Below are 12605 nucleotides of genomic sequence, written 5' to 3' on the forward strand. Positions count from 1 at the left end.
TTAAACCGCAACATTTTTACGATTACTTTTGAAATTCTGTGGAAAATTCTGAGCAAAATGTATCAAAACTTCAGCATTTTAAACACGGAATAATCCGGTTGTGTTCTTACATGGGATGATCTGCAGCACGCGGTTTTTCTTCATGTTTGCTGGAAGATTCCCTGTTCTCATGTTCTCTTTCATTATCCGCATGTTGGTCAGTTTCTATAAAAGAAAACAACAAAAACATGAGGAAACAACAAAAACATGAGGAAACGCTGGGATTAAATGGGTAAAGTAAAACAAAATGAGGCATTTAAGTGAGTTGGAGATATTAAGATGAAAGACGTGTGTGTGTGTGTGTGTGTATTTTGTTATTTTAATGTGTGATTTCACTTTCACATCTGGCAAAGAGCCTATCGATGGAAATTAGCTAAAATGGGCTAACTCCGGCGCATTCGCTTTCATTGTTTTGATGTTGATTAATGTTGCAATGCCCCTTTAACATGAATAAAACTAACATTTTAAAATAGACAGATATAATTTGGGGTTTTGTTCACTTTCTTTGGGACTAAAATGGAACTAAACCAGGATTAAAACAGGACTAAATCAAGTCTACATTACAAACAAACCGTGATCGAACCGTGATCGAACCGTGATCGAACCGTGATCGAACCGGGACCGAACCGGGACCGAACCGGGACCGAACCGGGACCGAACCGGGATCAAACCAGGATCAAACCAGGATCAAACCAGGATCAAACCAGGACTAACCCAGTGTGGACCAATCAACTTTTAAAATTAGAGGAATAAATCCATACGTGCAAAATTCAAACTGGAAAATCATGGTTCATTTGTTGTTATATAAGATCAAATATGTTTTACTAAGGAGATTATCTGGCTGTGTTTTATTATTTAAGTAATTATTAACTTTGGCTGGACACAAGTTTGTCAGAAGAAACAAAATAAATATATTCAATGAGAAAAAGTCCTCAAACAGTAGAATATAACAGCAGCAAAACTTATTCTGCATAAAAACTGCTAATCCTGTAGTTTAGATCAGTACAACATGTTCTAAAATGTCCCTGTGTGTCAGATGCCCTCCCTGTGTGTGTCAGATGCCCTCCCTGTGTGTGTCAGATGCCCTCCCTGTGTGTGTCAGATGCCCTCCCTCTGAGCAGATTCCTTTCATTAAAACATAAATCTAATGGTTCTGACTTGGACCAGCCACATAACAGTCATATAACAGGTTAAAGATGGTAGACACATACACAGAAAGAAAAGGAAACGGTTTGATCTGAAGGCGCTGAGACAGGATGCCGAGGAATGAGGAGGAGGAAGAGGAAGAGGAAAGAACTGAAATCAGCCCTGTGCCCCAGACGAGGCTTTAGAATCTCAAGACTGTGCAACTGTGATATTTACAACATTTAATCAAAATCACATTAGAAACTCTGTTCATATGTCAACGCTGCATCAAGTGAATGTGCTCTCACTGGAACTGGGGCATTTCGGTTTCTGTTTCTGATTTACAGACACGATAGTGAAATAAAACACAAGGGTCATGTAAGGCGGGTTAATACGAACCATTTAAGGCCAAAACGACGAGTGTGACAGCAGCAGTTACAGAGAGAGGGGCCACAGTTTTTACATAGAAAGTGAATTGAAGCCAGAAGCGCGTCTATGATGACTTCCTATTTGGAATGCGGCGGCTAGCACGTTAGCTATGTCCGTTTATATATACAGTCTATGATTCCAATTCAATAAAAACGTGTTGATCCAGGCTAATTATGTGGAAAAACTGGTGATAAATGACATAAATAACATATATTTTTGCCATTAGAAATGTTTTGGTCTTGGTTTCTGTACTGTGTCATTGCATTGTTTTTGTTTTTTTTTTGCTTGTTTTTTTTCTTTACATTGTATACATTTGGAAACCTGTTTAAAATGTTTACATATAACAATTCAACAGCTTGGCAGACGATTATGTAATTCACATTTTTGTACCAGTGCACTAAAAAGTGGCACACATGATGTTGGGACTTGAGAAGGGAGGTATTTTTATCTAACTCCGTGGCTCTTAAACGTGGCTTTCCGAGTACCACCAGATCCAAACCAGATCTACACCAGGACTATTCCAGGTCTAATCTAGGACTAAACGAAGTCTAAAAGTGGACTACATCATCATATCCGCTGTAGTTCTAAACAGGAACGTATCCAAAAGAGAACTGAAAAACTGATCAAATGAACTCAAAATCAGACAAAACCCACAAAGCGAAGACATGTCCAAGTACCACAGTTTGAGAAACACTGCCCTCACTATTTTCTAGCTCTCACAAACCCCTTGGTACACCACTAATGTTCACAGTCATGTATTTTTAAACGTATATATGAGAAGAAAGTTGCATAATGCTGCGTTAAATGTAGCCCTGGTTACCTTGAACTCCTCCTCGAGCCCGACCCGGTCTCCGTCTGTGTAGGTGTTGTGCAGTTTGTGCAGATGTCCTTCTAACGACGACACGTCCAGCTCTGTGTCTCCATAGAGGTAGTATTCAAGGAGGGCCTGGTATATGAACGAGTACTGCATCTGGGACAAAACACAGAAAAAACGAGGTACGTTAACAAAACAAAACTGACTTAAAGGGCCAATATAACACTATTCTCTGAGATCGAACATGGTCAAAATAACCCCTCAAATCATATGAAACTACTTTTTACTTTTCAGTCCTGTTTAAAAATGTAGTGGAGTAGAAAGTACACATACTGCTCTCAAATGTAGTGAAGTAAAAGTAAAAAGTACACACTGTAAAATGTACTTAAGTGAAGTAGAGATACCTCAAAATTCTACATAAGAACAGTACTTTACTAGTTTGTTACCTTCCACCACTGGATCAGATAAAAGGTTTGGTATTGATTTTCAGTTTCAGTCAGTTTTGTTTTTGACTGTGTGAACAAAAACAGGGAAAATTCCTGGATTACCTGTCTATTCTAACAACAATACTACTACCACTACTACTACTACTACTATCAGCCCTTTGTGAAGTGCCCCTCACCACTTTACCCCCAAACTCTGTGGATAAAATCTGCATTACATCCCTGTGGCACCAGCAGGGGGCGATGTTAGTGTGACTTACATCTGTTTGAATGAGCTGAGAGCGCTGTTCCCTGATCTTGGACACAAACCCAAACACGTCGACCTTCTGCTCCGTGTGCATCATGTCGATCATCCCGTCAATCACAATGAACGTCCCTGTCCTCCCCACTCCGGCGCTGAGCACAGGAAACAAAAACAATGATTCACTTCATCATAATAAAGCTGTGGATTTATATAGTGGCTTTCAAGACAACCAAACAAAACATTGCATTATTTATTCTCTCCATACTCTGTGGTGGTGAGATAGTATTGTAGCCACAGTTGCCCTGGGGCAGACTGACAGAAGCGAGGCTGCCAATCTGCACCATTGGCAGCTCTGACCACAGCTCACACATCACAGTAACAGGGCCACAGTGGCTCAGTTTATAGAGTGTTCACTGATCAGAAGGTTGGCGGTTTGAAATCCCCCTCTTAACATAAGCATCATTGTTAGAGCAGCCAGACCCACTAACCCACAGGTTGGCGGTGTGATTCCCACAGATGAATACTGTGGTTGTGTCCTTGGGCAAGACGCTTAACTCAGCCAAATGTTGGTTATGTTGGTGCAAAGAGCAAAATTATAAATATTCAGTGTATATGAACTGATAACATGATTTATTTCTGCCCTCTCCTCCTCTTTCTCTCTCCCCTCTCCTCTCTCTTCTCCTCTCTCTCTCCTAATTCTCTCCTCCTTTTCTCTCTTTCTCCCTCTTTCCTGCCTCCCTATCTCGTCATTTTCTCTCTCCCTCTCCTAACTCTCTCCCTCTCTCTTTCTCCTCCTCTCCTCTTGCTCTCTCCTCCCTCTCTCCTCCTCCTTCTCTCTTCTTCCTTTTCTCTCACTCTCTCCTCCCTTTCTCCTCCTCCTTCTCTCTCCCTCTCTCCTCCTCTTCTCTCCCTCTCTCCTCCCTCTCTCCTCTTCCTTCTCTCCTCTTCCTTCTCTCCTTCCTCTCTCCTTCCTCTCTCCTCTTCCCTCTCTCCTCCCTCTCTGTTCAGTTTTCAGACATACACACTCGTGGTCTCAGGTGAGATCATCATCGTCCCTTATAAATACATTTTATAAATACATTTTATAAATACATTTTATAAATACATTTTATGAATACATTTTATAAATACATTTTATAAATACATTTTATAAATACATTTTATGAATACATTTTAAAAATACACTTTATAAATACATTTGCACAGGGTTGTTCTTCTGAGAGCGATGGCCAATCTGCTTTTCTATAGAGTGAGCAGTGATGAGTTTAAACTGTTATGAAACAAAGGGATTATGGGAAACATCTCGTGACAAACCTGCAGTGAATAACGATGGGTCCGGAGAAAGGAGGGTTGACAGTTTTGACTTTCTTGAGGAATTTGAGCATTCCGATCGGAGAAAAGGGAACTCCGAAATCCGGCCAACTGGTGAAGTGGAGCTGAGTGACCAGACGAGCGCTTTTACCCGTGTCTGAGGCCTGCTGCAACAAAACAACCAACAAAACTATTTAAAACAAAATACTTCAGATAAAAAGCACCAGTGTAAAAATATACAGCCTGATTTTAGGTTTCAGCTTCATGTCATATGGATTAAATAATGTTTTCCCATATAGATATAATATTTTGTTTTAAATTGTTAATCGCTATGGCAACAGTCCTAATTTCAGACACCCATAGACAGAAAAGCATATCATTTTTTATAATTTTTTTCCTCAAAACATAAATTAAAATAAATTCTTAAAAATGTTTATTATTACATTTTATTTTGCAGTTTTTTTCTTTCTTTTTTTCTTTCTTCTTTTTTTTTTTTTTTTAAATAAATTTTAATTTTCTTTATATTGCAGTTTCAGGCAATATGGTGTGTAGTTAATAATAATGTAATGCTATGTAAATTCAAACTGATTTTCTGAGTTTGAAAACTTAATCTAGATAAAGGGGAAAGGCAAGGATAAAATTATAAACTTGTTACATAAATATGCAGAATAATAATCAAAGTAACTTACATTTTGTACACAGAACTTGCGAATGGTGTAGTCCACGAGGATAGTGAAGTCTTCCACTGCCACTCGGATGTTCCCGTATGTCCAGCAGCCCTGGTCCGGCCAGTACTGGTAACATTTGTCCTGTAGGGGGCGACAAACACACACTGTTGGTTATTCTTTAGGTAATGTCACGTTAAACAGACTTTGAGGTTTTTAACTATGTATAAAACCATTCACCTTCACCTGTTTATATATATATATAGCGCTTTTCCACCTTCAAGACCCTCAAAGCACTTTACATCACAGACACTGGGGGCGTGGTGGGTTAAGTGTCTTGCTCAAGGACACAACGACAACATTCATCTGTGAGAGCGTAACCGCACCGCCAATCTTCAGATCAGTGGACAAACGCACTACCAACTGAGCCACTGTCTCCTCCGCTAACCCACAGCTAACCAACGTCAAAGCTAGAGTTTTTTCCTCAGTGCGCCAGCAGGTGGAGCTCTTACATCCAGTCTCCAATGGGTAAACTACTACGGAACTGACAGAGAAACCATCTAGACAAGACATCTGGTTTATAATTTGAAGTGAGTGTAGTTGGAAGGCTAAAAAATGTAAAAAATAATGAACAAAATCTGGTATTTTTAAAGGAGGAACAGAGGAACAAAGCAAAAACACAAACGTTCAAATCATTTCATAATAAAGCTTTTGTCACAGTGGGAAGAGGAACCACCAACTTTTACTTTTTATGCCATGTTCTAATGCTGTTTCTTCTTCAAAAACAGACCTGGAGCTGTGTTTTGTTTCATTCACATGTTTGAGTAACACTTTATTATTATTCTGTAACATCTCCAAAGCTCAAAATGCTCTGTTCCACCTCGTGATGTCATGAAGTGATTTTTCAAGTTTTCAAGTTAGCATCTACTTTTTAACTTTTGTTCTGTAGAGATTGGCAATTCCAGGGCTGAAATGATCCAAATGACTCTAAATGTGAAGGAATATGGAGTTTAAAAACACAGTGGAGCACTTCCTGTATTACCACTTCATGACATCACAAGGTGGAACAGAGTGTTTTCAGTTTGAGGAAAGGACTCAGCCTAAAAATGCAGGATTTGTGCGTTAAACATGTGTGAATGAAACAAAACACACCTCCAGGTCTGTTTGTTATGAGGAAAGAGATCAGAAAACAGCGTAATATGAGCAGTTTAAACTATATTGACGATCAGCGGGGTCCAGTTTGACTTTGAAGAGGTAAACCCGAGTCCACTCAGTCTAAATTACACGCACAGAGACGGGGCCTGCTCTTCATTTAAACCCCCACATCTCTGAAACGACGGACCCTTCAGGACCTCATCACACCATTACGTCCCCATTGATTTTAAAGCGGCGCTCGCTGATTCAAATCCCCTCTATTCCTCCTCGTATCGATCGGGTTAGACCTCGTTCAGTGAGGATCAGGAGAGGAACGTGCGGTTTATGTCTCGAGAGGCAGAGAACGAGGACGGGGCATGGATTTTAAAACGTATGGGACTGCTATGGTTAAAACTACAGCCATATTGATATAAATGGTGAACGATAAAATTTTTATGTAGCACTTTTTCACTTTAAAGACACTCGAACCATTCACCTATTCACACACACATTCATACGCCGGTGTACACAGTCTATCATTCAAAAATATTTCTGTACAGATTTCAAGATACTGTTCCATGTTTGCATCGCTGTTTTAAATGTAGTTCGCCCCTGTAGTGGTTCCTTCATTTCTCTTAGTGTAGCCTCATTTTAAACGCTCGGCTGTCATTTGAACATTTTAGTTGAGATTGGCTTTACTCTCAAAGCACAGGCTGTGTATATAAACGGACATAGCTAACCTGCTAGCCGCCATGGTCCAAATAGGAAGTGATCCTGAGCGCATTTCTGGGTCCTTCATGGCTCCAATTCACTCTCTATTGAAAAACAGTGGCCCCTCTTTCTGTAACTGCTGCTGTCAGACTCGTGATTTTGGTCTTAAATTGTTCGTATTAACCCGCTCTACATGATCGTGGTTAGCTAGCTAGCTTGTGGTATAATGTTATTTGAGAGGGACTTGTTTAACAGCACAAATCAGATCTTTCTCCCCAGATTGTGTTAAAACAAAGCTCTGATTAAAGGGCCCATATTACGCTGTTTTCTGATCTCTGTTCTAATGTCGTTTCCTCATCACAAACAGACCTGGAGTTTTGTTTTGTTTCATTCACACATGTTTAACGCACAAACCCTGCATATTTAGTCTGAGTTCTTCTCTCAAACTCAAAACACTCTGCTCCACCTTGTGATGTCACGTGGTAATACAGGAACTGCTCCACTGTGTTTTTAAACTCCATACACCTTCAGACCTACAATTACCAATCTCTACTGAACTAAAGGTAAAAGGAGCTGTTAACTTGAAAACTACCACTTGATGACATCACAAGGTGGAACAGAGTATTTTGAGAGAGCTTCAGACAGAGTAGTACCTTTAGTTGCAAAGTATCACTGTGGTCTTAGTCTGGTACTTCTCAGTAATAAGTTTCATCTTTCAGAATAATCATGGTACAAATTTTGCAATATGGTGAAGAAGTTCCACTGAATGTTGTGAAACACTTACCGAGTAATATGAGTTTATTTTACTTTCACTTTTATATAAAGATCTGTTCACATACAAACTGTTGAGTGGGACAGATACTGAAATTGTAAATGGAGGGACAAAAATGTAAATGTACAGGAGACAGGAGGACACCCTGGTATCTAAAACTTTTTAAACTATAATATTCAAAATGGCGGCTGCAAAAAATGACAACCGAGACCACAATGCTATATGTTTTGATTAATCTTGAGTATCACGTATACTTGAAATGGAATAACTCAAATTTCAAAACTAAATGTCAAAATAAAACATGGCTGATCTCACCTCTTTTCTCTCTTTCAGATTTGTCAACATGACGACTGTCGCTACTTTCTGTTCCCAAATCATCCTCCAGAAATCTGCCACTGTGTCTTCTTTTGGACCTACACAACAAAACATTCACGTTAGCATGTTAGCGTGTTAGCATGTTAGCATCTTAAAGGGCCCATATTATGCTGTTTTCTGGTCCATGTTCTAATTTTTTCTAACAAAAACAGACCTGGAGTTGTGTTTTGTTTCATTCACACATGTTTAACACACAAACCCTGCATATTTAGGCTGAGTTTTTCCCTCAAACTGAAAACACTCTGTTCCACCTTGTGATGTCATCCAGTGCTAATACAGGAAGTGCTCTACTGTCTTTTTAGACTCCATACACCTTCACTAGAATCATCTGAATAATTTCAACCCTGGAATTGCCAATCTCTGCTGAAATAAAGATAAAAGGATCTGTTAACTTGGAAACTACCACTTCATGACATCACAAGGTGGAAAAGAGCATTTTGAGCTTTGGAGATGTGTGAATGAGACAAAACACAACTTCAGGTCTGTTTTTGAGGAGGTAACATCATTAGAACATGACTCAAGAGTCAGTTTAGCCTAATATTAGAACTTTAACATCAAAATATTTCAAACTAATATTTTTTTTTTACCTTGTGCTGCTATGAACTTGTTCTTTTCTGTAAAACCCTGTAGAAAAAAACACAATAATTCAATAAGCCGTACACAATCTTGTTTTACTGTTTAAAGTGCATAAGACAAGTTAAGTCCACCCGTAGACTCTGGCTCCAATTCACTCTCTATTGAAAAACTGTGTCCCCTCTCTCTGTAACTGTTGCTGCCAGACTCATCATTTTGGTCTTAAATGTTCGTATTAACCCGCTCTACATGATCCTGATGTTTTTATTTCACTATTGTGTCTGTAAATCAAGATATGAACATTCATAACAGACAAATCAGGCGCCGTCTTTCCCTGAGGTCTCTCCCGCTAGTGTTAGCAACAGGTTTGATTGACAGCGTTGCTAAGTGCCCACTCCCTCTTAAACCAGCAGTACAGGCAGGAAGGGGTGTTACCTTCATCAGCCTCGCTCCGGATTGGCTCTTTGGTTGCTATGATACTTGCAGTCAAAATTCCGAATATGCAACTCGATTCCAAATTATAACGGCTCGATGAGCTTCATTTGACTGAACGCTGTGGGTGACGTCACACTCACTTCGTCCACTTCTTTACACAGTCTATGTTCATACAGTCTATGGTAGAGGTACTCACTACTACTTCCTGTATTTTTGTCTCAACTTTTTTCCACAAACAGCCACTTAAGTGATGTAAAAACCATAATGAATATTTAGCACAGGTACTATCCCGCCAAAGCAATAAACACAAACTGGAAAACCATGAAAACCTGCCAAATGCACTTTAAACATGACCAGAAAGTTGGAAAATATGGCTCACGTCGATGTAGGAAGCGTTGATGTAGTCTGAACTGGGAACTCCCTCCAGCTGAGTCAACACCACTCGAGAATGATCGTCTGGACGTGGAAAAGCACAGGTTAAATCAGGCTTAGGAAAATACAAGCTTAAACAAGGACCTATGGAGACTACATCAGAGGAGATGGCACAAAAACATGAATATTTACGTTACATTTTAGTTTGGGTGTGGGCTATATTTGGAAGCAAGTGAACATTATGTGTGTGTGTGTGTGTGTGTGGGGGTGGGGGTGGGGGTGTGTGTGTGTGTGTGATGAAGCAGAGGTGTTTTTTTCATTACGTCTCAAAGGTCCAATATTACACAAACTGACTCTTGTAGCTTTAAGTCATGTTCTAATACTGCTACCTCCTCAAAAACACACCTGGAGTTGTGTTTTGTTTCATTCACACATGTTTGAGTAACACTTTATTATTAGTCTGTCTGCATCTCCAAAGCTCAAAATGCTCTGTTCCACCTTGTGATGTCATGAAGTGGTAGTTTTCAAGTTAACAGCTCCTTTTACACTGAGTTCAGTAGAGATCGGAAATGTCAAAGTTCAAATTATCCAAATGATTCTAGTGAAGGTGTATGGAGTTTAAAAACACAGTAGAGCACTTCCTGTATTACCACTTGATGACATCACAAGGTGGAACAGAGTGTTTTCAGTTTGAGAGAAGAACAAAACCTAAATATGCAGGGTTTGTGTGTTAAACAATGAAACAAAACACAACTCCAGGTCTGTTTGTGATGAGGAAACAACATTAGAGCAGAGATCAGAGAATAGAGTCATATGGGAACTTTAAGATATGATTTATTTTCCATGTTTGGGGTCCATCAAAATGATCTTGTGTAGAAGATGTAATGACAAAACTCTCTCATTGGTTTGTGGTGAAACGGGGCTGTGGTGGAATGATTAAAATCGTCCACACAAATTAGCCAAATATATTGTCAGAACTTCTGCCATCATTTTCTTGTAAATCTGTATCGGCGTTGGCCATGGAAAAAAAGATTGGTGGTGGTTATGGTATTGCTCGTTTTGAGTAGTTTGCAGTACATTTTGTAGTAGCTGTAGTACATTTTGGAGTAGTTGTAGTACATTTTGCATTAGCTGTAGTACATTTTGGAGTAGCTGTAGTACATTTTGGAGTAGCTGTAGTACATTTTGGAGTAGTTGTAGTACATTTTGCATTAGCTGTAGTACATTTTGGAGTAGCTGTAGTACATTTTGGAGTAGCTGTAGTACATTTTGGAGTAGTTGTAGTACATTTTGCATTAGCTGTAGTACATTTTGGAGTAGCTGTAGTACATTTTGGAGTAGCTGTAGTACATTTTGGAGTAGTTGTAGTACATTTTGCATTAGCTGTAGTACATTTTGGAGTAGCTGTAGTACATTTTGGAGTAGCTGTAGTACATTTTGCATTAGTTGTAGTACATTTTGGAGTAGTTGTAGTACATTTTGCATTAGCTGTAGTACATTTTGTAGTAGCTGTAGTACATTTTGGAGTAGTTGTAGTACATTTTGGAGTAGTTGTAGTACATTTTGGAGTAGTTGTAGTACATTTTGGAATAGCTGTAGTACATTTTGGAGTAGTTGTAGTACATTTTGCATTAGCTGTAGTACATTTTGGAGTAGCTGTAGTACATTTTGGAGTAGTTGTAGTACATTTTGGAGTAGTTGTAGTACATTTTGGAGTAGCTGTAGTACATTTTGGAGTAGCTGTAGTACATTTTGGAGTAGTTGTAGTACATTTTGCAGTAGCTGTAGTACATTTTGGAGTAGCTGTAGTACATTTTGCATTAGTTGTAGTACATTTTGGAGTAGTTGTACATTTTGCATTAGCTGTAGTACATTTTGGAGTAGCTGTAGTACATTTTGCATTAGTTGTAGTACATTTTGGAGTAGTTGTAGTACATTTTGGATTAGTTGTAGTACATTTTGGAGTAGTTGCAGTACATTTTGCATTAGTTGTAGTACATTTTGGAGTAGTTGTAGTACATTTTGCATTAGTTGTAGTACATTTTGGAGTAGTTGTAGTACATTTTGGATTAGTTGTAGTACATTTTGGAGTAGTTGCAGTACATTTTGCATTAGCTGTACTACATTTTGGAGTAGTTGTAGTACATTTTGCATTAGATGTAGTATGCTTTGTAGTAGTTGTAAGTATGTTTTGTCGTAGCTGTAGTATGTTTTGCAGTACATTTTGCAGTAGCGATAGTACATTTAGCAGTAGCTGTAATTTATTTAGAAGTAGCTGTAGTACATTTTGCAGTAGTTGTATTATCCTTTGTAGTAGTTGTAAGTATGTTTTACAGTACATTTTGCAGTAGCTGTCGTACGTTGTGCAATAGCAATAGTAGCAGTAGCTGTAATACATTTAGCAGTAGCTGTAGTACATTTTGCAGCAGTGGTAGTACATTTAGCAGTAGCTGTAGTACATTTTGCAGCAGTGGTAGTACATTTAGCAGTAGCTGTAGTACATTTTGCAGTAGCTGTCGTACATTTAGCAGTAGCTGTAGTACATTTTGCAGCAGTGGTAGTACATTTAGCAGTAGCTGTAGTACATTTTGCAGTAGCTGTCGTACATTTTGCAGTAGCTGTCGTACATTTAGCAGTAGCTGTCGTACATTTTGCAGTAGCTGTTGTACATTTTGCAGTAGTCGTAGTACAGTACTCACATGGCAGGATGTTGGGGTATCTGTTCTTCTCCTTGTTGTCCTCTCTGTTGGCCTCTTCATATGAGCCCTGGACATGTCCACCCGGGAGAGACTGGACACAACAAAACAGTCAGACATGAAAGATTACATGTTTATTTATACTACAGAACAACACGGCAGGTCAGAGCTACTACTACCACTACTGCCATTACTACAACTACAACTACCACTACTACAACTACTATAACAAACAGATCATGGGATACTAAGTTGCATTAGGCAGAGTTACCACAAATGTGTTCTAGATTTTATTAATCTTTCTATAACTACTACATCTATAACTCCTACTACTACTACTACTACTACTACTACTACTACTACTACTACTACTACTACTACTACTACTACTACTACTACTACTACTACTACTACTACTACTACTACTACTACTACTACTACTACTACTACTACTACTACTACTACTA

At 38.9% G+C, this 12605-nt stretch overlaps 1 protein-coding gene across 5 annotated transcripts in view; it reads right to left on the reverse strand.

Annotated features, from left to right (window-relative positions):
• The window catches only part of ptprea (protein tyrosine phosphatase receptor type Ea), a 68912-nt gene that overhangs the window by 9151 nt on the left and 47156 nt on the right, over nt 1-12605 (reverse strand). For 4 of the 5 annotated variants that reach the window (XM_033984736.2, XM_055229334.1, XM_033984734.2 and 1 more), the window contains 9 exons: nt 12142-12232; nt 9450-9526; nt 8650-8686; nt 8003-8100; nt 5095-5214; nt 4409-4572; nt 3111-3246; nt 2414-2563; nt 111-204 (listed from right to left, as the gene is read on the reverse strand). In XM_033984736.2, the coding sequence (XP_033840627.1) occupies nt 111-204; nt 2414-2563; nt 3111-3246; nt 4409-4572; nt 5095-5214; nt 8003-8100; nt 8650-8686; nt 9450-9526; nt 12142-12232 (967 nt within the window). The remainder of the gene's footprint in view (nt 1-110; nt 205-2413; nt 2564-3110; nt 3247-4408; nt 4573-5094; nt 5215-8002; nt 8101-8649; nt 8687-9449; nt 9527-12141; nt 12233-12605) is intronic. The other variant, XM_055229333.1, reaches the window with a different exon arrangement.

The sequence above is a fragment of the Periophthalmus magnuspinnatus genome, chromosome 19 (genome assembly GCF_009829125.3).
Source record: "Periophthalmus magnuspinnatus isolate fPerMag1 chromosome 19, fPerMag1.2.pri, whole genome shotgun sequence".
Taxonomy (NCBI): domain Eukaryota; kingdom Metazoa; phylum Chordata; class Actinopteri; order Gobiiformes; family Gobiidae; genus Periophthalmus; species Periophthalmus magnuspinnatus.